General features: G+C 39.4%; 1 protein-coding gene across 1 annotated transcript in view; it reads left to right on the plus strand.

Annotated features, from left to right (window-relative positions):
- Window positions 1-27,098, plus strand: part of COL4A3 (collagen type IV alpha 3 chain) — a 127,096-nt gene that overhangs the window by 33,357 nt on the left and 66,641 nt on the right. Inside the window, exon 2 of the mRNA XM_063105191.1 lies at window positions 25,325-25,381. Coding sequence (XP_062961261.1) covers window positions 25,325-25,381 — 57 coding nt within the window. The remainder of the gene's footprint in view (window positions 1-25,324; window positions 25,382-27,098) is intronic.

Below are 27,098 nucleotides of genomic sequence, written 5' to 3' on the forward strand. Positions count from 1 at the left end.
CTGTTTCATGCTGGGGTGCTTGGAAGGTTATCCCAGGATAATCCTGGGGGTTGTGTCAGGATGGTCCGATCTAGACACAGTCCTCTGCTTTCCCATAGACCATCTAGTTCTTCCTTTTTGCTCCCTTCACTCCAGCCAGACTGGTCCGATGGCTTTAGGTCCACAACATGCCTGCAGCTTTTATCTCCAACCTTTGCTTATTATTCCTCCTGCCTGGTGTATCTTCCCCCATAGATTCCTTGTTTCAAATCCTGCAGTCTTTATAACCCAGCTCTAGCCCCACCTCTCCTGGGAAGTCTCTGTGACCCAACCTTCTGAGAACTCCACTCCCACTACATTAGAATATTAAAAGATGGGAACCTTACCCTTGTACTGTTCATTATTTTTTTTATATGGATATGTCCTGACCAACCCTCAAATGCTTGGAGGAATGAAGTGGGGTAACTGGCATGTGAGGCGATGTTTTGCCTTAGTTTGCCTGTAAACTAAAAAAGTTGTTGTAAGGATCTAATTAGTTACTATAAGTAGAATGCATAATACAGTGCCAGGCACGTCGCAAAAGCTATGTCAGTGTTATCTATGAGTCCAACTACCTGTGGGACATTGCTGCACCAAACCCAAACTGATGTTAACTATTGTCACAGAAACGGGACAGGAGCTCCAAAGTGTCTTTGCAGGTCTCTTCAACAAGCATTGCAAAGCTATCCTGTGTTACAAAGTGCAACATACAATGGAAAGAATGGACATATAGTATGTGCACAGTGTAAGTAATACAAAATAAGCACCCAGGCACACGTGTGTGCATGCACACACACACCAAGGCACAGGCATGCACACAGTCATGCAAGGGTGCACACATACCCATGCACGCATCTAAGACATAGAACATCACCACTGAAACTCCAGTGTGATCTATCACAACTACATTCCCTTCCCACAGCCTCCCCACCAACAAATGCAATCCAGAATTTCATATTATTATCTCCTTATTTTTCTTTGTACTTTCACCCCATGTATATTTGTTTCAAAAATTCAAACAAAAATATCTCACCTGTTTTTGAACTCTCTGCAGATGCATGTGCTGACTTGCTTTTAAATTATACATGTGATTTTTAGTCCATGTTAATTGTAAAACTATTGTTTATTTTCACTACTATACAAGGGTCCTTCAAAAAGTTCACTGAAAAATAGAATTAAGAGATAATGCAAATCTTTCCTTAAGCTTTTTGAAGACCCCCTGGTATAATATCCAATTCTACGAATGCAATGAAATTTATCTTTTCATTCTACCATTGAGGCATGTGTGGGTTTTTTCCATTTTTACTGTTCCAAACACATGAGCATGTTTGTACATTTGTCCTTTTGTGTGTGTGTCAGACTTTCTTCCAGGGAATACACTAGGTGTGAACTTGCTGTGGGATAAGGAATATACACATTTACATTTATCAGGAAATGCTACATTCATGTTGGAAAACAGCTCATGGTCTCATGTGCAGGATGTAAGAGTTCCATTTCTCCTTGTCTCACCAAATTCGGTGTCAGACTTAATTCTTGCCAGTCTGGAACCCACTTTTAATATTTTCCAAAATGGTGTGTGTGAAGTCATACCTAGGTTTGGATTAAATGTGCCATTTTTCTGATTACTCATGTCACTGAGCATGTTTTTATATGTTTATGAATTGTGTGTGCTTTGTAAAATGAGTACTCGTATCGATTTTCCATTGTTTTGTCTTTTTCTCATTGATTCTAAGATACTAATTCTTTGTTGGTTATATGTGTTGCAAATACCATATCCCAGTTTGTGATATATCTCTTCATCCTGTTTATGGTATCTTTTGAGAAGCAATTTTTTAAAAAATTTTAATGTAGTAGAATTTCTTGATATGTTCCTTTATAGCTTATGTTTTTGCATCTTATTTAAAATATCTTTCCCTGACCTGAGGTCATAAAGATACCCACTTAAATTTTTTCCTAAATGTTTAAAAATTTCACCTTTTCCTTTTGAGTGCTCAGTCCATTGGCATCGGTCTTTTATAAGAGCTGAATTGGGGAAACTTTGCCTTGTTGTCCATGGATGACAAATGAACTCAGCACCATTTATTAAACAGTCTGTCTTTTCCCCAGGGACCTGCAGTGCTGGCTCTGCCATACATGAGGTTTCCATGTATGGGGAGTCTGTCTCTAGGTTCTCTACACCATTCCACTGGTATATCTGTCCATCTCTTACTGACACCAGAGTGCCTTAATTACTGCAGCTCCATACAGTAAGTCTTGAAATCTGGGGTAGCACGCCCCTCCCTGGTTCTCTTCCTCAGGTGCACCTTGACTATTACGGGCTCATTGCACTTCTACATACATTTCCCTCAGTGCTTCACACTTTTCATGGCCCTTAGTCATCCCCAGTGCATATTGCCCTTGTCTACCTGCTAAAAGAACATTCTCAGCTCTCACTCTGGTGCCATTGCATAGGATGAATATCCATGGTTTAATGGAAATAGTTGAGAGGGTTCAAAGTCAAGACACAACATCGCCTTCATTGTCTCATTGGAGACTATAAACCTGTTTAACGTAAAACTCAAGACCCTTGCACTAAATGTGGTTCTTGACTCAATCAGACTAGCCCTGGCCATTCATAAACAAACCTGTTTCAGTCAAACTTTTTGGTTTGACATTTTAAAACATGTAAACATCATAATTACTTCCTTTCATCTTGACCTGACTTGGCTTCCTCCAAAGCAAATCAAGGTCACAGGACTACTCTTTGAGCACAGTAGAAATTAGGTTTCTCCGGATTTCTTAAATAGCTGAAGTACAGGCTAACACACAAACTAGGATTAAATTGAAAGAGACCATATGTGCAAGAGTGTGGCAACCCAGAGAGGGTACTTAACCAACCCAAGTTTACACAGTCTGAAAAATAACTCAGGTCTCTTTGCTCTCTATCCAGCTTCAGTTCTTTCTACTCTGTACCAAGGTTGACAAACTCTTTCTGGAGGGTCACATGGTAAATATGTCAGGCTTTGTGGACCACGAGGCAATATCTTCAATTCTTCCAGCAACTGTTCTCCTGGACAGACTAATATACATCTAAAGATGTAAAACCATTCTTACATCTAGAGATGTAAAACCATTCTTAGCTCAAGGGCCATGCAAAAACAAGTGGTGGACCAGATTTCTCTTGCAGGCTGAAGTTTGCAACCCCTGCTCCAAACCACATGTAAGTTAGAGCCCCTAGTGATTCTGATTGCAATTAGGAGCAACCAGAGGTGAAACTGTGTTCCCAGAAAGACACTAACTCTATACTGTACCTATTTGAGGATCAGTTTTGAAGACGGCTTAAGTAAATTGGAATCTAGTTCATTTTATCTTTCACATATTGAGAAATCTGTTATGCCGCAGGGACTCTTCAGTACTAAATCACAAAATTAACAATGGTAATTGATGTGAGAATTCTCCATAATCTGGGAAAATATAATGTCTATGTATAGTCAGTTAAATATGTACACTGGGAGTACAGAAGTATTAATATAGATTAACTTTTTTCACCATTTAAAGATGAAAAGTTTTTGTTGAATTATTCTTAGAGCTTCTTCAAACCCAAGTATATTAGACCTGTGAGCATATCAGATGCTTCGTTAATATTTCCAGTGTTCTGTTACAGAAGTCTTCTTTGATGTAGATATTGTCTTTTGTATCTTCTTTGATTTAGAAGTACGTGGTTTGCCTCGTAAACGTTTTAAAGGAAGTTGCGTTTCATCCTAACCTTTTGTCTGTTTCTTGCTCTACATCCAAATCACTATAGAGTGTGTCTGGAGTTGTCTTTCTTCATTTATTTATTTATTTATTTTTATTTTTTTTATGCCTTAAGCCAGAGCCCGTAAAAACACTTCACAGTCCTAAAGTTATCTCTGAGCATACAAGTGGCTTTTCATTCTTCAAATACCTGTTCATTATGAGTTATACGCACTGGCTGTCTAAAGTGAAAACTATTTCAAAGATTTGTGTGGGGAGAACTTGAGTATTGCTACCCAGTCCTTGAAATACGGTCAGCTGGAAATTGTCAGCCTCTTTCTCATTTATTCTGTGTCCCATATTCTGAGGAGCCTTCTTGTAAACTCCTAGGGCTCTATAGTCTGAGTGTCTGGTTTAAAAACTTTCTTATCACATCATTATCAAAGGGCTACGAAGGGCACTATTTACCAACTCCACAAAGATGAAAAGTGCACTTGAAACTATTTGTTTTCACACTGACTCATTGTGAACGTCTGAAACTTATACTGGATAGTTTTTGGTTTGTTTAATTGGCTTAGAATGTAGAATTGAAATGAGAAATTAACATAAACTAAACTTAAAACAGACTTTTCTCAGTGATGCCTTTTTACTTTTCATTTTTATGAATAGGTCCACAGCCTTCCATTCCCTCCTCCTCCTTATTTCTTTTTTTTTTTAAATGAAAAAGTTATTATTGTTTTTTCCCTGATTTTGAAGTAATGTACACTTAAACATTGTAAGACAATTTAAGAAAGTATAAGGTCAGACAGGAAAGTTACCATAATGTCACTTCCAGAGTAACCATTTTTAACTATTCTATGTGTACATTTCCAGAATTTCTTTGCATACACATATGTTTCATACACAAATATGATCATACTGTTTAGCAATCTATTTTCTTCACTTAATGATATAGCCTCTCTCCAAGGTAATACATACAGATCTCTTTTTTATATCACCATAATATTCCACTGAATTAATATACAGTAACATATGTAACCAACTCCCTATGAAATCTTGTGTGTTTTATATGTAGATTTATCCTCCCTTGGTTTTCTCTAGCATCCTAAGTGCAGGTATGCATATCATGACCTTAGCTTTCGATGATAGATGACCTTAGCTTTTGATACTAAAATTTTAATTTGTGATAAAACAAGTAAGAGGTGTTCACATGCTACAACATGAAAGAACCTCAACAACATTATGCAAAGTGAAACAAGCCAGTCTCAAAAAGACAAATGCTGTGCAATTCCACTTATATGTGGTCCCTAGGACAGTCAAATTCATAGGCACAGAAAGTAGAATGGTGATTACCAGGGCCTGAGGGAAGGTGGGAATGGGAAATTGTTTAAGGGATACAGAGTTTCCATTTTGCAAGAGTATTCTAGAGATGGGTTGCACACTAATATGAATGTACTTAACACTACTGAACTGAACACTTAAAAATGATTAAGATGGTAAGTTTTATGTTGTATATATCTTATCACAATTAAATTTTTTAAAACTCAGAGTGTACTTAAAATATTGGTGTATATATTTTATTGCAATATTTACTTATTAGTCATATAAACACCACCCTTACTTAGCAATTCTAATTATCTAGAAGTTAAACAAAAAGCAGAATAATACATCAAAGTTCCTGAACTTCATTCATAGTTGAAGCCCTCACTCCTTATCCAGAGTCTTTTTATTCGAAATTTATAAGCAATTCTACCAAACTTTAGTTACCTGATTTCTCAGCCAGTAACAGGTATGAAACGGTTAGAAGTACAGAAGAGGTACAGACAGCTATAGGCAGGAAACCAGTGGGAGAGAGAAAAGGGGAGGAAGATGCCCAATACCACAAAAAGAGCCTCTTTTTAGAAAAGAAAAAAGAAAAGAAAAGCATATGTAACAATTGAAACCCTATATACAATCCTGAAATGAAATTATATAGATGCAAATATTTCTATACCTCACTCAACAAATATTTCTTAAGAGTCCGTTGTGTGCCAAGACTCCATTAGGGCACAGAAGTGTCTGCGGTGATAGCAATGGTGTTTGGAAAAGGAGGGTTCTGTCATTTTCAGTCTATTTACAAAGGCAGAGGAGAGTGTGACAATGACAGATGATAAAGTTTGGGCATCTTAGTGGTAAGTTTCAGTTATCTGAAAATTGTACTCCTGTAAAATATCTCATATTTCCCAGCAATCCTGTGTCTAAATGAGATTCTTGTTTTATAATTGTATATGGTTTAGTGACCTTACTATTTACTTAGACTTGATCCATCTTCTCCTTTTGTAAGCAAACAATTTACAAGCACATTATTTACCAAGTTCGTAATGAAGGCATATTTGCTGGTTATACACATTTGCAGTAACTCATCTTGATTTTAACCATGACATCTTCCTGACTATAGTCTTGTTTTATTTGGGTGTTTGTGCCAAACGCCACAGTTCATAGATTTAGACGATAGAAAAAGCTAATATTGAACAGAAAAAAAAAAAAATGTTTGAGGTACCATTGCTACATGAATTTTTTTTATCTTCCTCCCTTTTTTCCAGGGAAGTTGTAAATTGTGAAAATTATCAATATATCATCTAGCAGTTTATTTAACATAGAAAGATTCAGAAATGAAATTTGTGGTTTCGGCAACTGAATTTAATAGTAAAGATAACTGTGTGAGAAAAATGTGTTCATAACAGAATCCTTGACTACCATAATCTGTAATGGGACCCAACTATTTTCCTTTGGAGATAAAGGAATGAAATTTGGAGGCCTTAAAGTTAAACATGACTTTGGACATTTCCGGCTTTGTCGTAAGAGTCATATTCATCCATAAAAATATGCATTCAAACTCTTAGAGTTAAAATCACTTTTGAAATACTTGACTATGAGAGCATATTAACACTGTGTAATGAGCACAGCACTGTTGCTTTTCTGAGCCCCAACTGCCAAAGCCTGATTCAAGGACAGCTACACCATTTTACAGGTCTGCTTATGTATATAATTATTTTGAATTTGCCCTAATAGCTATACCCCTTTTTACAGTTTCTAAGTGCAACTGCACATTTGAAAAGATGTCATCTAAAAATATTGCATCTTTTGTCAGGATATGATACTGATTACATCTCTGTCTTAAGAAAACTAATTTAAATGTGTTTTTTGTTTTTGTAGTCTTCCTTCCAAAACTAACAGTGACGCAAGCCATCTAGATGCCTGCTCTGTTGATAGAACTTGAACAATCAAACTCTATTTTAGCAACAACAAAAAAAATTTTTAACATTAAGAGAACTGCAAAGCAAATATTAGGAAAGTGTGAAAATATAATCATTTCAGAGAGCTCCAAAAGATATCTGATGCGTAATGTTTAGAAATCTAGTGACCTGAGTTTCAGTTGCTTTGCACTCTATTTTATATTTGCCTATTTGTATTGTTGGTTCTAAATTCAGAGTTAATGAAACCATTTTTTTCATATCTGTTTGTAAAACATATTATCATTGTGCAGAGTTTCTCATCTTCCGATTTAAAATAAAATCACACAGAAAGAAATCCCTGTCTTCTGATCCATTGTTTTTATCTCGTCTTTGCCTGGTTTACTGCCTCTGCTTTCTGGCTCATAAATTTCCTTTTCTCTTCATATTTACGATACTAACCTGTGCCAGCTGGTGGATTTTCCCCCCCAGATCTAATCCTAAGGACTCTAGTTAACTCTCCCTGGCTTTCTTGTCTATTTGCTGCTCAGATTTTATTTACTTGGTATTAGTCATCTGGAGGAGAAGAAAAATTCAGTCAATCATCAAAATGTCTAAAATATCCAAATGTTTGTTTTCCCAGAGACATTGCTTACATTTTCCTGTTTATTTTTGTATGACGTCTCACTCCAGCTGTCATCGTTAAATTTACATGCTTATCCCTCTATAGTCTGTTTTCAGTGCCGTGAAGCTCTGTTATTCTTAACATTTTCCCAGTTTTAATCTCCTTTTATTGCTTTAATAATAGTTATATATTTCATATAGTTAAATAATTTACACCTATGACCTACATTATATATTTAGCACCCTGTACTCTATTTTTTCATACAGGCAATATTTATTGAGTATCTTCTACTCATAATTTTAACTCCAATGCTCTCTAGGGGTATCTTGTCCTTTGAGGTTTAGAACTACTTGAAATTCCTTGAATGCCATCCCAAATCTGTGGGAAGTCCAAATTCTGCCCAAAGATTTCTGCCTATTCTCTGGGGCTTGCATTTTCTTAGCAGCTTCTACTTCTGATTTCCTGTACTTGCTAGAGACTGAATCTTACCACCATCTCAGCTTCCACGACTATTCTTCCATTAAGGGACCGCAGCAGGACAGAGTGCCTCTTGCTCAATTTCCCTAGAATGAGGCAGTTTTATGAAAAAATTTTATCGAAGATTCAGAGACAGCACGAGGGACTTCAGCTGTGCTGGTAACATGCTATTTCAGAACTGGGTGGTAGGTGCAAGGTATTTGTTACATTATTCTTGACATTTTCCATAAATATGGAAAATAGTTTAAAATTCTTGTGTGTAAGTTGAGAGTCCTATTACTCAGAATAAATTATGTCATCATCTTCACGTTATCAGAAAAGTTGTCAGATGCACAGAGGAGCTGGTTACTTTGTCTAAATGCGTGTGGATGGATGTTATTGCTGGAATTTTTTATTAAGCACATTTTGAAGTTATCCCCCTTCCCAGTTTCACCTTGCCTAGCACAAAGACATTATCACTGCCTGTAGATGTTATGGAATTACCATTGCAGCACTGTCATCTTCTACTTGGACGTGTGCCACCTGTTCCTCTGCAGAACACTACCCTTGATCTTGACATTACCAGTCACAGTCCCTCTCTGAACACCCCTCCTCTTTCCATCTCTGTACCTTTAAAGGACCCCAAATCCAATAATCGTACAACCCCATGGGTACCTGCAATCCCTTCATCCATCACCCTGTCGCTGTCCCTGTGGTCACAATGTTTCCTTCTCTTCCCTCCATACTGATCTTTACTCCACGCCAACGAGTCATCACAGCCATTTCTTTGCATATGCCCTCAGCTCCTTTGCCTGATCAAACTCATCCAGCAAAACAGCAAATGCCCTTAAATCCCACTGCGTTTACGTAGCCAAATGTGGCTGCCTGCCTCCTTTCCTTCAGGCCCGTACTCTCAAAGTCACTTTCTCAGGTGAGCCCTTCTCTGGCCACGTTATCTAAACTTTCAAAGCCCATCCCGGCATTTCATTTCCTCCTTTCCTGCTTTAGTTTTTCTCAGCAACTATAATTAGTTAACATAGGCAATACATCTTAGTATTTATCTTGTCCACTGTTTTCCTTGCCCCACTAGAATACAAGCTACCATGTTCTCCGTATCTAGAATAGTGTCTGGCTTAGTAAGCACTCAATAAATATTTGTCAAATAAATAGATAATACCACTTCTGGACTGGTTTATAAATTTGGAGTTGGAAACTGGAAAAACAAATGTGGTTGAGGGGAAATGGCCTTGAGGGTGAGAAAGTGTCACATCAGATCTCTAAACACAGCCATAATTTAGTTCAGCATCGTTGTTTTTAAAAGACCCCTTAAGCACACTCAACACAGGGAGGCTCCCACTGCCCCACCTTGCTCCTGAAGTCCTCCAGCCCCCTGCCCCTGAGCTTGCTAACCTTCCAGGCTCTCTGCCCATCTTCCCTTTTGAGGACTGCTCTATTCTCCATAATTCCTGTTCATTTTTTATGCAGTGCAAATTATATATTTCTTGGCCTGGACTCAGGTCGATGCCTGCCCCCACCACCCAGGCTATGTCCAGAGGGCCTCATGTTATAATCAAGCAGACTCATTAAGTCATGTGAGGCAGCTAAGAGGACAGTTTTCTCCCTGGAGATCAGTTCCCTCTCTCCCCTGCTACCTTCTCGGAACACAGAGAGGAGTAGGATTGTGGTTTCCTATGAGGAGCTGTGTTGGGTGGTGGAGAAAGGCATATAAACAAATAATCACGTGCAATTAGTATGTGTTATAAGAGCAGCTGTACACAAAGCAGGTATAGGAGGGAGAAATGAACTACTTGGAGAGTTTAGGGAAGCAGTCTTCAGAAAGAGGTAAGCTTCGATCTTCTCTGAAATGACAAACTTAGCCATGCAAAGTGGGGGTAGTGAGAAGTGGACATTTCAGGCCAAAAAACCATGTAGAAAAGCACAGGAATGTGAGAGTGCAAGGTGTCAGTGGGTGGAAATAGCCCTGGCAGTTCCATGGGACCAGGGGCCTCTGACGCTGGGGACATAGGGGCACCAGAGTACAAAGAGCCTACTACATCGTGCCAATGAGTGTAGACTTGGCACTAATGGCTGTTGGCAATGAGCAAATACTTTTAACCAAGGAAATGACATAATCCAATTCGGGGAATTTATTTAGGGTTGATCATTAATCTCCAACTGTCCTATATTTTTATTATTTCATAAATACCGTAGAGGTTAGTATAATAGTTTTTGAGATGAATCTTAGCCCCTTTTTAATACTTGATATGCTAAAGAAGTTCTCAAAGTGTGGTCTGGGGAACCCTGTAACTGAATCTCCTGGGCTGCTGGTTCCAAGTTCTAGGAACCTACTCAGACCTACTCACTGCGGATGGGGTCTTGGAAAAAAGTAAGGCTACTAAGGGCACCAGATAATTTAAGAATATGAGAAGTTGAGAATCGCTATCCTAAGTATCCATTGGAATACCATGAAACTAAAGAAAGAAAATTTTCTTAAGCACAACTTGATGTGAACGTGTGCTATCAATGTATGTTACACACACATGCAACAAAAACATCCCAAACATTCATATCATACACTTTAAAAAGCAAATTCGGAGTATCAGATTTTCTTCTTATCCTTTATAAAGAGTGGTAGTCATGATTTATTGGCTTATATCCAGCCCCAACAAAGTGTTAATTGCACAGCATCTACTGTCCTCTACTTTTAGGGAGAAGATGTTTTGCATCATAGTGAGCAACCTAAGCCAGGAATTGAGCCCAAGCCCACTTCAGCCCTAAGGCGTTATTCTTCCTTATGATGAGCTCCCCTGAGACCAGCCTGCAGGCTCATGGTCTCTAGCTCTCCAAGTGGGCCAGAGCTCTGCGCAGAACAGTTGACATGCTCATGGCCTTTAAGTTTGTACACAATCTCCCCAAAGTGCAGTCAGCTCAACTGCCCAAGGGAAAATGAGAAGTTCCAAGCTCCAGATAAGATCTGGAATGACCATGGAATGAATGTGAGGCAGGTGAATTTTAAGGCCTCGTCCAATCTTAATACTATGACTTAAAACAGTGGAGAGTGCAGGTCTCCCACCAACAGCGAGGGGGAACTCAGGCGACCTCTGGGATTCACCTGTGTCTGCAGAGAATGGTCAGCTTTAAGTTTCTTCATCAATCATTTTCCTTTAAAATTTTCCTATGTTTACTCTTACTGTTTTTTTTTTTTTTTCCTACCAGGAAGTCACAACTAAGTTAGTAGTTTTCCAAACTGAAGAAAAACATCCCTTAAGGTGAATGCTTATTAGTTTGAGAGAATAATTAATAAACCACAGGACTTGAAACGTAAAGTAACAGGAAATTTTCTGTTTTTGAGATGAACTTTCTTTTTTGCTGTTAATTTTGATTTTTAGAAAAATTATTCTACATGAACTTTATTTTTACAGTTGATTTTTACCAAAGTAAGACAGTAAAAAATAATAATAAAATTAATAAAATGCTAGCAATATTAAAGGATTACAACAAAAACAGAATCCTTCTCTTGGCTACTCTCTCCCAAGTTTGTCTCCCCAGGGGTAACCGGTATCAACTCTCACAGCCACTTCCTTCATTTATTTATCCCCATATTTCTGAAAAACAGGATTATTGAGTTATTTTACCATTATCTATTGACTTGCAGTTCAGTAGATGAGGACTCACTCCCTCTTTTGCTCAAATCTTTCCAGTATGCCTATATCATCATTTTTGGTTAAATCAATAGTGTATGATTATGGAAATTTCCTTTGCTCCCGAACCACCACTTTTCATGTTTGTGAACTTTCTTAGCCATTTTAGTTTTCTCCTGTCACACTCCTCAGACAACCTGTCAACCTTGTTTTTTTCTTGGTGTCCTTTCCTTTTCTCCACCTGCTGGCTCCCATCTGGGTCAGCTGGATGGTAGTCACCCTCACCCTGGGACTGTCATTCTGAGTGAGATCCTGTCTCCTGGATCCCATGTCTTTCCCTTTCTTGACCTAATTCTTGTTTGTGGTGGAGCACGCCCTCCAGTAGTTTACTATGAAAGCACGCCTGGAAGGTAATCTTTTTGATTCATTACATGTCTGAAGATGCCTCTGTGTTTTTGCAAACTTGACGTACTGTTTGGCTGACTCTAAAGTCTGAATTGAAAATCAATTTCCATTGTGTCCTGAAGCTTCATGCCATATCGCCCTTGTGGTGTTGCTGTTGACACATCCAATGCCATTTTGATTCCAAGTCCTTTGACTATAACTGGTTGTTGTTGTTGGTGGTGGTGGTGTTTAATCCCAGGGTCTTCTCTTTGTCCCCAGTGCTTGGTAATGGGTAATGCTATGAAAATGTGCCTTGGCTGTGTGTGCTATGAGAGTAGTTTGTTTCAGGGGTCCTATCAATCAGAAAATTTATTTTCTTCACTTCAGAAAATTGTTCCTTGTATTCCTTGGTAATTTCCTCCTCTATTTTCTCTCTGTCTTTCTGAAACTCCTACTGGTTAGATGCTGAACATTCTGGATTGACCCTCAAATCTTCTTAGCTTTTTCTTATAATTCACCTGTTTTCTTTTTTGTTCTGCTTTCTGGGAAGACTTTGTGAATTTATCTTCCACTGTGTCTATCAGATAGACACAGTGGAAAATATGTCTATATGTCTATCTTTTAATTTTAGTTGGGTCCTTGTATTATTTATTGCTGCCTAACAAATTATTCCAAATTTTGCAGCTTAAAAGAGAAAAGTTATTTGACCAGACTTCTGAAGGTCAGGTATGTGGGGACAGCTTAGTGGGTGGTACTGGCTCTGGGTGTCCCACAGGGTTGTAGTCAAGCTGTCAGCTGGGGCTGTGGTCATCTGAGGCTTGGTATACTTGGAGGACTGGCTTACAAGATAGCTCATTCGCAAGACTGTTGCCAGAGGCCTCAATTCCTCCATACTGGGAGTCTCCTAAGGCTGCTTGGCATGGCAGCTGGCTTCCCCCAGTGTAAGTAATCCAAGAGAGAAAGAAGAAGCCACAATGTCTTTTTATGACCTAGTCTTAGAAGTGACATACCATCACATCTGCCCAATTCTATTGGTCCCACAGACCGACCTTGATACAATGTGAATGGGACCACAGGAGGGCCTGGATACCAGGACGAGGGATCACTGGGGGCCAGCTCAGAGCCTGGCTACCACAACCATGTGCATGTCAGCCTTTCTGGAGTCACCTCTATGGGGAATCTGCCAGCACCCCAGTCCAATGGTGTGAAAATGGCATTTCTTGGCTCATGCCCCTGTTATGGCACAGGTGCCAAATGCCTGGTACCACTTGGCTCCTAGACTCAATCCAGCAGCCTGTGCATCAGCCCCACTTTGAGTTTCTATTCCATTTACCTTGTTCTGAATTTGTGTCTCTTTTACTTTCTGTTTTTATATTTTATCTTTATTGGAGCAGAGGAGCTGTGTCAAAGCGTTCACACACTTCCTGCTCCACTTGCCTCGAAGTTTCCACTTGTCCATCCTCCAGAAATTAATTGACGCTTTTGGTCTGCTTCTTTCTTACCTGCTTCCCTTGTCTGGTGGTGTATTGGTCAGGATTCTCCAGAGAGACAGAACCAATAGGATACACACACATGCGTAGGAGAGGAGACTTATTACGGGAATTGGCTCACGCCATTATGGAGGCTGAAAAGTCCCACTATAGGCATCTGCAGGCTGGAGAAGTGGGGAAGCTGATAGCGTGGCTCTAATCCAAAGGCCTCAAAACCAGGGAAGCTGCTGGTGTAAGTCTCGGTCCAAGACTGAAGGCCTGAGAACCTGAGGCGGTGGGGGTGGGAGTTGCTGGTACAAGTCTCAGAGTCCAAAGGCTAGAGAACCTGAAGTTCTGATGTCCAAGGGCAGGAGAGAAAGACTGTCCCAGCTCCAGAAGAGAGAGTGAACTCTTTTCCTCTCCCTTTTTCTTCTATCTTGGCCCTCAGCTGACTGGATGGTGGCCACGCACACTGGGTGAGGGTAGATCTTCTTTACTCTGTCCACTGATTCAAATGCCATCTCTTCCAGAAACTCTCTCATAGACACACCCAGATGTAATGTTTTACCAGCTATGCAGGTATCCCTTAATCCAGTCAAGTTGACACCTAAAATTAACAATCACACGTGGGTTAATATTTTTTGTATTTTCTCCATCATCTTATTCTGGATTTCAGAAGAACCAAGGACACATACAAAAGTACTTAATCAACTATCTTTCTGGATTAACTCTCACACACATAAGTGAGCCTATTTTTTCTGCTTATTAGCCATAATATTGCTACTCAAGCCGTATCCATATCTTCAGAGAGTGTGAATGAATTTCCCCTAGCATCTACGGGAGGCGTTCATTTGGAAAAGTGGCATACTTTTAGGTTTGCAAATAAAAAATTCATGTTTCCTTGAAATGTCTTACATTTCTGTAATTAAGAACAAGTTTTCTAAAAAACTCCTAGCAACTCTCTCAGCACCCAAAATTAAAAAATGTAAAACTTTTAAAGACATTTTAGTATTTGTTCTTGACTATTGGTATGGTTAGCTAAGTTACAGCTCACGGAAGCAGTGAAAGGCTGTGGTCATCCTCTACATGGACAAGATGTAAGGGTGGCCTCACCAGGGACAGTGAGTCCTGTCTGAAGAAGCACATTCTGGAGCAGTCAATGAGAATCCTCAAGAACCTGGTTCAATGGTTGGTCAACAAGTAGAATCCCATCAACTGCTTCTTCACTGATTGTCAAATGAAAAAGGGATGGTTGGATTTTGTATACAAACTACACTTAGTTTTTAAACAACATTTTCAAAGATATTTTCTGAAAGACCTGGTCCTACAAATAGGCATATCAGCCATTTGACCTAAGGTCTCCATCTACCCCAACATGTGTCTCCACCTGCCAGTCTGGAGTGTGGGTTTTCTATCATTTGTCGCATTTGTGGAAGTTTTTTGTCTTAAGAGATATCAGTTCCTGGAAAACGTGTCAGTTATAGGGCAGACTTTTAAAAAATTAGCTCCCTAGTATGCATGACACTGTATGAGATTAGCTCAGTTTCAGCTTTCAGAGAGAAAACCCTGCAGCAAGAGGTGACAAATCAAATGGTGGCCAAGAAGGGACGGGGGAGGGTGAGAGGAGGCCACTGTGGCTAACTCAGGGCTTGCCTACGTCCTAGCTGTGGTGGCTGACATAGAGTTTCACCAAACCAAGGCTAACGAGAAAAATAAGAAAATCACAGAGATTTTTTAAATGAAGTAAAAGCTATGTGTTTTCATTACAAAGGAGCATCTTTCACTCTGTGATCATTTACTTGCTTCCTTTACAGTTTTTCATTTTCTTTTCTTATGGAATGTGATGATAGTAAGACGGTAGGTTTGCTGTTGGTTGGTGGGTGGGAGAGTGGCTCAGTTTGTTTGTGTTTAAGGGTGATCATTGCCCTTACACAGAAAAATAGAAATAAGACAATTCTATGCTTGTCTCCATTTCAGAACATTTTTATTTCACTGCTCAGCAAAGTTCAAAACATTCGGAACTCTTGGACTAGAAAATCTACTGGGTTCTTCCAATCTCCAAATTACATCAGTCATATCCCCCACCCTTGGACAGAACAATAGTGGGGGAAGGGAGGCAAACAAGGGAGGGATGGAAAGACGAAAAAGGTCCCATCTTCCACTCCAAGCTGCAAGACCGTCTCTCGCTGGAGCTCAGAGCTGGCCTCTTCTTTAAGTTTCTTAGTTTTTTAAATGCAACTTTATACTGTCACAAAAATATAATCAAGATCATTTACACCAGGGATCAGCAAGCGTTACCTATTAAGGGCCAGATAGTGAATATTTTAGGTTTTTCAGGCCAAGGGCAAAATCAAGGATATTATGTGGATACCTATATAACAAGACAGAAAACAAATATCCACAAAATTTTTATTGATGAAATACTAACTTTATATATGGACATTGAAATTTAAAGCTTACATAATTTTCACATTACAAAATATTAATTTTCTATTGATTTTTTTTTCAACCACATAAAATAGAAAAACCATCCTGAACTCGTGGACCACACAGAAACAGGCAGAGGATGATATTTCGCACGTGGGCTGCAGTTGCCAACCCCATATTTATACAGCTAATTTTGGGAATTACCGTAGTATGTTTATCACTGGGATTTTACATCCCATCATCAGGGGCACAGTGACAGGGTGAGGGAAGGAGATACACAGTCTCCTCCCCCAATGCCTCCATGGCCCACAGAGTCCGTCAGTCATGAACTACAACCTCAGAGCTTCAGAATATGACCCCAGGTCGGGCCAGCTGGGTTCAGACCCCCCGGTTCTATTCCTCACTGCTAGCCTCTCGATATCTCAGTTTTCTCATCTAACAGATGCAACCAAATAAAAGTGTCTACCTGACAGAATCGTTATATGATATAAAGGAGATAGTCCCTGAGACAGACAGTGCTGAGCACAGGACCATATGTGATCGGAGCTCAGTAACCACTGGTCTCATTACAAGTTACGGAAGGTCCATCCTTGTCACGGGATCCTGCAGAGTCTGTCTATCTCACATAAACGGTGAAGGCCTCTCAGTCCTTCTGGATTCAAAACCTTTTAGGAGAAAAAGCAAGGGACCTGGGAGTTCATGATTACAGGTAGAATACATGCCACTCCCTGCACTGCACAACACAGCAAAGCTTTCTTACCATGTTGTCTATTCCTAAATGGACCAGGGAACTCTGACTGCCACCTTCTTTGTCAGAGCCAGTTGTCTGCACACTTGCTGTCATCCAGAAAATAAAAAATGGGTGGCTGGTTTAGATGTCTAGACTAGTGATGTCTCTCTGGACAGGAGCTGAAAGATAGGAAGTGGCAGTTGCAGTGAGATTTCTGTGATATCCACATGTGGTGGCAGCAGCTTCTGGGCAGGGCAGGACGGGACACTGCAGGCAGCAGTGGATGGGTGTCATTCCCCTTCACTGGAGGGCCCATTGCCAGGGCTCACGGCTGGTTGCTTAAGGCAGACTCCGGGTGGAGGCAGCCCTGCAAAGACCAGCTCGTGGAGTCTGTCTGGCACGGTTCGGCCTGCACTTGGTCAGCTCTTTTCACACACAAAAACTTTCGCCTCAGGCTATTGGCTGAGCAAAGGGACTGCAGGGTCAATAGTCATAGTGCAAAATCAACAGACCTGCTCAGTAGGGTGTTAACAAGCTGTGAACGGTGCCAGCTTCCCCTTCTGCTAAACCAGGCTGGGCTGGGTGTGGGGGAGGAGAGATTGGAGAGAGGGCAGGGCCCCTTCTTTTTCACCAGCATGCATGGGGACAGGATATACTGTGCACGCTTCGAGAGGAGAAGGAGGAAATGTCCAAGGTTATTTGGAAATTATTTTCTGGCCTATTATTGAAAAATAAAATGTGTGTGCATATTTCTCGGCCAATAAAATTGTACATGCTTAATTAGATCCTTTATTAGGCTTAAGAGTGGAAAGATAATTTTTTACCGCCTGCCAGTTCTGAGGGGATATAAAGAATTGTGAGACACAGTTTCTACTTGCAGTCTAGTGAAAGTCATAAGCCCTCAGCTCATGAGCATTTCAGGAGCAATGTTAAGTTAGTTAATTAGTAATAGCCCACGGTAACAGCCCTCAGTAAGTATCCTATGTCCTCTCCCAAGGGCTTTTCCTGTGCTGACCAATTTGACCCATTTCACAGATGTGGAAACTGAGGCACTAAAGAGTACCTAAAGACACACAGGTGATTTGGCCAAGCTGGAATCTAGCCCTGGGAATTCTGCCCCTGGACTGGTGCCCTTAACCTCTGTGCCACGTTGCACAGAGGCAGCGTGCAGATGATGACGAGGGTGAGGCGTGGGCACTATAGGAGTTGAGATGAAGACAAGAGTGCAAGAGCCGAATGACCAGCATTCCTGGAAGTGCTCTCTGCCCTTGAGTAATGTATTTGATTGGCACCTTTCATTTATAAGTATCAAGTACCATTGGGGTCTCTAACCAATATTTTATTAAACCAATAAAACAAACTGTAGTGTGTCTGTGCTCATGTACAAATAATATTTCATTAATCAACTAATATACTCAGTGTACTCTAATAATGCTGTTAACAAATGCTATTAACAAATCATTCATTTGAAGTTTAACAAAAATCATTTTTGGTCTCTTACTCTTGCTTTGGCACTGGACAAATGACTTCAGGAAGAAATGTCTGGGAGGAAAATGGCTACTTCAGACTGACTGAAGAAAGGATCACACAGGAGCCTGTACATCCTTTAGCAATGGGATCTTATAGCATGAAAGGAAAGGGGTGGCCCCCATTGAAAACTTACCACATTGAGCACAGGCACTCTGCAGGTATCCTATTGACAGCTTGACCCTCCTCACAAGAACTATTCAAGACAGATCTTAACATCTTCCATTAAAGATGAGGGAACTTGGAAGGATTAAGTACTTTTCCCGAAGCTCCAGTTAGTAGCTGCAAAGCTGCAAGAAGGTCTTACATGGATCATACATACAGAGTAGGCCCATGCATCCGTGGCCCATGATTTCTGAACTTCTAAACCTTTTTAGATTCTCTACGATGAAAGCTTATTTTGTATTCTAAGTGAACCCATAAAAAATAAATGTGACTGTTAAAAGAATGACTTTCACAAGTTGAATATTTAATATTCTAAAGTACTAAAATTCTGTAATCCCTTCCTAATGAGGGTGGAGAGAAAAGCCATAATATCACTATTAAGAGCTTTTTGCTCATGACAAATGATTTCTTACTCCATTAAGGTATAAGGAAACTAAGAGGTACTTTATTGTTGAAAGAGGAAAAATCATAAAAATGTTGCTTAAGAAATAGCCATCAGTTATGCTCCCTTAATAGTTAGTAGCCTTTGGCCATAGTGGTTTTTAAGTGATTTAGCATTTGAATACTAATTGATGGGTTATGTTGCATTAAAGTAACCAAAGTGTTTAAAAAAAATGGGTCTAAAAAAGTGGATCAAAATCAAGGAGAATGGAAATATGGCCCCTGTACCTTTTAGTCAATTAATCTATTCAAATTATTAAATTACTGAAACATAGTTGCAAATTTTAAAAATTATTTAAGGAAAGACAGCATAATTAAGAAAAATTAATACCTTTTTGTCTTGGGCTATTGTCATCACCATCCAAAAACACTGAAGTGTCTCATTTCACGTGGCCCTGTGCCAGGTCCTCTGCAGTATCACACAGGCAGGGCTAGTTTCTGGAGCAGCAGCTTAAAAACTGCCAGAGAGCTGCCCTGACTATGATTTTGAGTTAATTTAATCAGGGGGAGCATCTACATGTCAGCAAAATTGTCACATCCTCTGAAGTCCTAGTCAGCTTGATTGTGCAGAAGCATAGGGAAGCCATGTTTTGCCAATTTAATTGAGAATGAAAGCTGGAACAATTTTGGAGCAGTTCTACTAATCTGGACATAGAAACACAGCTCTAGATCTGGCTCTGAAGCTTGCCAACAAGGCAGATCACGTGCACATGGGAGGCATGGTGTACATGCACGAATAGAGACACAGCAGATCCTCTAATGACTCTCCATTTAACTGACGACTATGGGATTGCTGGATCATATGGTAATTCCATCTGTAGTTGTTTGAGAAACCGCCATACTGTTTTCCATAATGGCTGTACTAATTTACAGTCCCACCAATGGTGCAGGAGGGTTCCGCTTTCTCCACATCCATGCCAGCATTTGTTATTCTCTTTCTTTTTGATAATGGCCAGTCCAACTGGGGTGAGATGATATCTCAATGTGTTTTTGATTTGCATTTCCCTGATGATTAGTGGTGTTGATCATTTTTTCATGAGTCTGTTGGCCATTTGTGTATCTTCCTTTAAGAAATGCCTGTTCAGCTCCTTTGCCCATTTTTTAATCAATCCCACTGCTGGGTGTACGCCCAAAGTAATGGAAATCATCATGTTAAAGGGACACCTGCACTCCCATATTTATCACAGCTCTGTTTACAATAGCCAAGAGTTGGCACCAACCTAAATGTCCATTGATCGGTGGCTAGATAAGGAAAATGTGGTATATAGACACAATGGAATATTACTCTGCCATAAAAAAGAATGAAATTCTGCCATTTGCAGCAACATGGATGAACTTAGAGAAAATTATGTTAAGTGAAATAAGCCAAGCACAGAAAGAGAAACATGGCATGTCCTCACTCATAAGTGGGAGCTAGAAAAAAAGAAACAAATAAAAAAAGAAAGAAAGGAAGATACAATAATCACAATAATTCCTTGAACTTTCAAAAGGAAAGAATGAAACTGAGGCCACCGGAGGAGGAAAAGGGAGAGGAGGAGGGGGATTAGCAAGAAATTGGTAAAGGGTCACAAAAAATGATTACATTGTATAATAATAAACATATTAATTATCCTGATTTGAGCATCACATATTACACATAGGTATTGATATTCAATGCTGTACCCCACAGATATGAACAATCAATTATGTTTCAATAAAAAAAAGAGTTCCAAAAATAGCAGTTGAATTGAAACTTTCATTTTCCAATAATTACAGGAATATGTAACCCACCAAAATTAAGTGAATTGTATTTGTTCATGTCCCCTCAGCCTTTATGAAGGTAAACTTTGGCTTGTCTGAGAAGAGCTTGTCTAACAGTTTCAGTTGTACAGAGATGGGATGGGCCGCCATCTGAAGTATTGATCATCTTGTCAGAAGCCACACTGGTAGCAGTCTCCATGATGGCCTCCTCCAACCCCACCTCCCGATGATCACACCCTTGTGTAGTCCTGTCCCACGTTTTAGTAATCATGTGTGAATATGGCAGAAGCAATAGTATGAGTAGATCACTTCCAAGATTAGGTTATTAAAGACACTGCATCATCCGCTTTGGTCAATCTCTGTCACTCTCATGGATCACTCACTCTGGGGGGAAGCCAGCCCCCTTATTGCAAGTGACCCTGTGGAGAGAAGTACTTGGTGAGGAAGTGAAGCCTCCTGACAACAGCCCTGTGATTGAGTTTAGACGTGGGTCTCATGTGGCAGTCGAGCCTTCAGGTGAGTGCAGCCCCAGCAGACAGCTTGACCGCAGCCTCCTGGGCGATCCTGAGCCAGAATCGTTCAGCTAAGTTGCTTCCATATTCCCAAACCTCACATTGTATGAGATAACAAATATTTGTTGTTTAAGCTGCAAAAAGAAATATAAAGAAATAAACAAACAAATAAATAAAATAATAATGTAATAACTGACTGCTGGATGGACCAAAACTCTCCATATGTTTTATACAACAGGCCAATTGAGACCCGTAGCCTTCTCCCTAGCATACCAGCACACATGTCTGCTACACCGATGGATTTTATGATTGCCAAGAGTTAGTTGTTTCCACTCTCATTACTGCCAGTTGAACTTCTTATTGTAATAAACTAATTTAGTTAAATATTAAATAACAAATTGATTTAATATAAATTTGTTTCTGTAAAAACAAGGCTGGAAGATTTGATCAAATAAAATTGTTAGACAAACTGCTATTCAATTAGGTGTGGCAGAGATAGCATTTTAAAAAGTTGGAGAAAAGCATGAATTAATATCTAAAAGGACTCTGTACTCAGATTGTTACACAAACATCTTTAAGCAACTGGCCTGTTTCAAAGAACCAGAACAGGAAATTGTTGATGGCACACTGTGGGTGTGATTTAGCAAGAAAGATACCACAGAACTCTAGATAGCAGACCCATTCCCAAAGAGAGGACCTGGACCCTATCTCCAAGATTGAAGAATTAGTGTGCATTTGTATTTTTAAAGTTAAAATGTCTAGTGTCCAAGTATCTGCTTGTTTGTTTTGGATTTTTCACTTAAACTTTTTCAATTAACCCATCAGCTGGTACTGACCTATCAAATAGGGCTGCTACTTTAATAAGAAAACAAACCAAACACAAATAAAAACTTAATACATTACCCCTAGAAGTTCAAGACCCAGACTGAGGGACAATAATAATAATAATAATAATAATAAATCAGGAACTGTGACTTGATGCCCAAAAAGGGGGAGCCAAGTCACTGCAGGTGGTGTTGGGAAGCCAGACCCCAGGCAGGAGGGAATTTATGGGAACTAGGAGGTGACATGCAGTGCCCCCTCCCCGCCCTCTGGTGACACCTGGGTGAGTCCTAAGGATTCTTGGAACTGTGAGAGCCACTTGCTGAGATCAGACCTCATGTACTAATCACAGGGAAAGCAATGACACTAAATCTCTGGTACAAAATAAAAAATTTGCCCGAAATTTAAACAGCTTTTCATTTTCTATGGTCATTAAGACTATGTATAAGCCTGAAGACCTTATTTAAAAGCTAGTGAACTGAAGTTCAAGCATCAAGTTGATTTCTGAGTTTTGGGAATGATGTGATTGGATATGGACATGGATAAGAATGTACTCTTGTTTGGGGGAGATGCACACAGAAGTATTGGGGTGAAGTGTCATGTTGTCTGCTGTCTACTTTTGAGTGGTTTAGCAGAAAAAAGTGTGTGTGTGTGTGTGTGTGTGTGTGTGTGTGTGTCTGTGTGTGTCTGTGTGTGTAAGAGAGAGGAGAGGGTGGGACAACAAGTTAGCACTTGGTGAACCTAGATGAGAGGGGATAGGTGTTCACTGTACTGTTTTTCAACTCTTTTGAGGGTTTAAAATGTTTATAAAACTTTTAAGTTTAATCGACTAACAATTAGTCTTATGTTTATTTTAATATGTGTTAAAATAGCCAAAGCCTCTAGTTTCGTTTTTGCCATTTCAACCATAGTTGTTCATAATTCATCCTATAGAAAGCATCTCAGTCATGGCAGCCCAACAATCACCATTTAGTTCATATGCCTTAAAATTCTGGCTCTAACCTGGATGTAAATCAATTACCAGCAGTCTACTGGATCCACTTGTTGATCCATCCAATCAATCTATGAGCATTTATTTGTTCAAGACATATCCTATGCCAAGGATACCAATGTGAGCAAGACTATATAATTCCTTCTCTCCTGGGACATACAGTCACCAGGGAAAACATGCATGAAACATCTAACTGCAAATGTTCCATGGGAGCATATAGGGAATGGAGTCCGATCTAGTCTGGAGGAAATCAACAAACACTTATCTGCTCAATCTAAGATTGAAAAATTTCCAGTAGTGTACGGTGACTCTGACTCTTACTCCAAGAAAAAAAATTAAGCCTGTCTCATGGCCTCCACATACCTTCTCAGGGGTTAGAGGACTGTCAGTCTGTGCCTCCTCCTTCTGGCCTGGAGATGCTCAGAATCCAGGTATCGTGTGGCATGTGGAAGGCAGAAGAGTCAGAGATGCTCCTGTCCATTTGAAAACAGTGGCCAGATAGCTCCATGGACACATGAGCACAGGTGTTGGTCCAGGTTGGGCTTCCTTGCCCAGCATTGGGTGCCCTCATGTGTAGGACTCAGGCTTTTCTTTCCAAGGCCCTGCTGCCTCCTGCAGATGCTGTGTAGGAGCGGCACACTGGTCCCAGGTACTTACACTTTCACAATCAAAAGCCCAGAGGAGTCTTGTCTTTAGGCAACTTTTGAGTTCAGCAACAAAAACATCCCAAAGGTGAGGGAACACACAAGTCTGACTACTTTCTTCGAATGACAGAAAAAAAGACATTACAAGAAAAAATACATGTGCAAATTAGTGTCTCAAATGATGTAGTGTTCAGAAATCTCTAGAGAATCAGCTCTCTCCTACAGAGATTGGGATTGAGGTGAGAGTTTAGGGTAGTGGTTCTCAACCTTGAGCAGGCGTCACAACCACCCAGGGGAGTATCAAAACATTACTGAGACCCCCCCCAGAGTTTTTGATTCTGTGAGTGGGGAAAGGGTCAATAATTTGCATTTCTGACAAGTTTGCAGGTGCAGCTGATGCTGCCGGTCTGGGAATTCACACTTGAGAACCACTGCTTTAGTAGAATATACTTAAATACAGGATTGAAATGAACAAAAAAAAAATTTAAAAATCCAGAATGACAAGATTAAAATAATTAAGCCAAGATATGACTTAGTGACCCCAAACATCTGGGAGGAAAATTGGAAAGATTTAGTCTTCTGTAAATCAAATATCCAACCCTTTGGGAGATTATAGACTTTCCTTTTCAATCACTTACTTTCCATTCATATAAATTACAATTTTTGTAAATGTGGTGAGGATCAGTGGTGAGTATCTGAAAATTACTATGCACTCCCTTTTCGTGAATGGCAGAAAAGGCTACTGTCGTAGGCTAAGGAAATATATTCCATTAAATTTATTTTTATTTGTGTAGGATTTTCTGGTTACACAAATAGAATTTTCTACTTTAGGAATATCTGAGGCAATTTCTTTTTATTTTCCCTACCAACCAGCCAGCGTAAGTCCTAGATTCACCCTGTCTCTGCTATCAATTAATATTTTTTCTGGGGAAAGCAAACTAATTTTCAGTTAATATTAACCTGAAAAAGAAAATAAGGAAAAGAATTAATATATAACCATCTATCATGTGTGTCAAACACACATTTTAAACTCACTATTTAAAACTATTTCTCTCTTTGTTCCTCGGCTGGCAGAGAAAATTTTTAAAAATTAACCTTTATTAGAGTTGGTGTGTGCACAGGTGTGAGGGCTGCGGTCGAAAGTGTGTCAAAGTGATTAGTGAGATAGGATAAGAGTCTCCCTGCTCACATCTAAATATTTGTTTGTTTTTGATAAGAAAGAACGTTTTGATACTAGCATGAGCGAATTAGTTTGTACTTTTTAAAGATACATAATGGGTATTGATCATCTTTTCTCAGTCTTGAACATTATTTCAGGAAAAGAAAACCTTAGAATCACCTATAGAAGATATCACATATTAATATACACAAATACATGTATACACATCATGCTGTACACACAAGGCACATATACACATATACATTATCCACATATTTATGGACTTTATGTTGAACCTAAGAATTTGGCAACATCGGATCACTTTCTACCTACAACGGTGACAATTTCATAGGATTCAATGATATAGTATTCTAAAGAAAGGATAGTTGGCTTTGTCTTTTCCATAAATAAATTGCTTAAAATTCTTAAATACAGTAAAAACGAGGTACACTCATCTGACATTTTTCCTCTAAGCAACATCTCACTTTTCTGCTCTATTTCTATTGATAGATTGCTACACCGTCACATGGCTCCTAATGAATAGTGTTTAATACTCAAAGAACAGAGAAATATGCTTGCTTTCGTCCTGTCATTTGGAATTTCTTAAGCTGTTTTTAAACAAAACCTTTCTTTTTCCCTCTTCCTAGGGCTGTGTCTGTAAAGACAAAGGACAGTGCTTCTGTGGTAGAGCCAAAGGAGAGAAGGTAAAAACAAAACCTAATACTGCCTCCTTTCACTACGCAGCTCATCAAATAATTCACACCCTTCTTCCATCAGTAGCAGAAAGATCGCCAGTATGTTGCTCCATTCCCCAAATATAATTTTAAAGTAATTGGATATAAACATTAACCTTAAAAAAAAAAAAAAAAAAAAAAAGCCTTCTAGGAAGCTTCAGGTAACTTGTGTAAATACTGGCAATTAAATTACAGTTCTCTCGGTCTGTAATGAATAGGTAGCGAGCTAGCGAAAGTTTATGAGAAGCCCCCATATGTATATACTATTTACAAGGTTGCTAAACATTAGAGGAGAAGTGAAAACAACTTGATTCACTCACTTTGACATAAAATAAACAGTGAAACAGGCAGATTTTGTCCAGCAGCATTGGTGCAAGAGCGCCCCCTGGTGGACAAATCCCGCAGCAGCACCTCAGTTGAAGCAAAAATTCAGCAGAGCGCCCGCAGCTCCATAGCAGAATTCAAGCAAAAAAGGAATGCCATGAAATCTGATTAATTCGCTCCATTAACTTGCAATTTGTGATAATTAAGACAGAGGCAGAACTAAAGTTTTTTCTTTGTTTACAAAACCCTTCCCTCAGAGACACTAATTAATTGTTTAACAATATTGAAGGGTGACAATTTAGAAATATTTTTGAGAACATATTTTAAGCTATGCAGAGAAAACAATTTACACATTATTTATATGCTAATTGTAATCATTATTATTATATTTATTTTACAGTGTTTCATAATTCATGTGTAGTTTGATTTAGATTTTTTTCTGAAGCTATGAATGGAGTGTATTCAGATTCACGTTGAAAACACCCTCTCTGTGATCCATTTTGCACTCAAGAAGCATTTACGGAGTCCCTGCTACTTACAAGATGCTACTCTAGGATGTGCAAAAGTAACTGAGTAGTAAGAGAGGTCCAGAAAATTCTTTTATTTCTCTTCTTATTGGGTGCTGACTTGATCTTTATTATTTTTAATTTGCCAGTTGTGTAACTAAATTGACAGGACAACCAGTGGCCTTTACTATTGAAGAGTAATTCCGGGACCCATATTCATGGGAAGATTATGGGTAGAGCTTTGTCAATGACTGGGCCTAACGTTCTTTGACTAACTTTTCCTAGGGACTTTCCCATAATATCATGACTCCTTCTGAAAAATTATTTACCTCACATTTTTGGTTATGTCACTGTTGATATCTCTCCTGCATCTCCTACACAAATAGCAGATTGAATTACTAATTCCTGTGTAAGCAAGAAAGGATTGAAACTCATAATCTACGTGGTGTTCTTTTCAAGCTACACAGTAATTATGCACACTCCCAAAACACATTCTTGTGCCTTACCCTGACTCTCCAACCCTCAACAAGCACATTCCACAGCCTTGATTTTTCTAACTGGGCATTCCCCTCAATTCTTGATTCCCTCTCCCTTAAGCTCTGCCCTGCATAGCTCTACCATTAGGGTAAAAGTAAAGTTTCTACAAGACCAAGGGCCAGCTCTTTCAAGCCTGTAGAAAGTGCTAACAGCTGGTAGCTTTCCAGGTACCTATGCACTCACTGCTGAGAGCTAATTATTGTTTTTTTTAATCTAAGAAAAAAATATGGAAAATGTCCTCATGAAGTCATATGGAAGAAAACACAATGGCAGTAGTGTGTTCATTGTTGGACAGTTGCTGTTCTGTGTGTTTGGTTTTA

The sequence above is a fragment of the Cynocephalus volans genome, chromosome 1 (assembly GCF_027409185.1).
Source record: "Cynocephalus volans isolate mCynVol1 chromosome 1, mCynVol1.pri, whole genome shotgun sequence".
NCBI classification, from domain to species: Eukaryota; Metazoa; Chordata; class Mammalia; order Dermoptera; family Cynocephalidae; genus Cynocephalus; species Cynocephalus volans.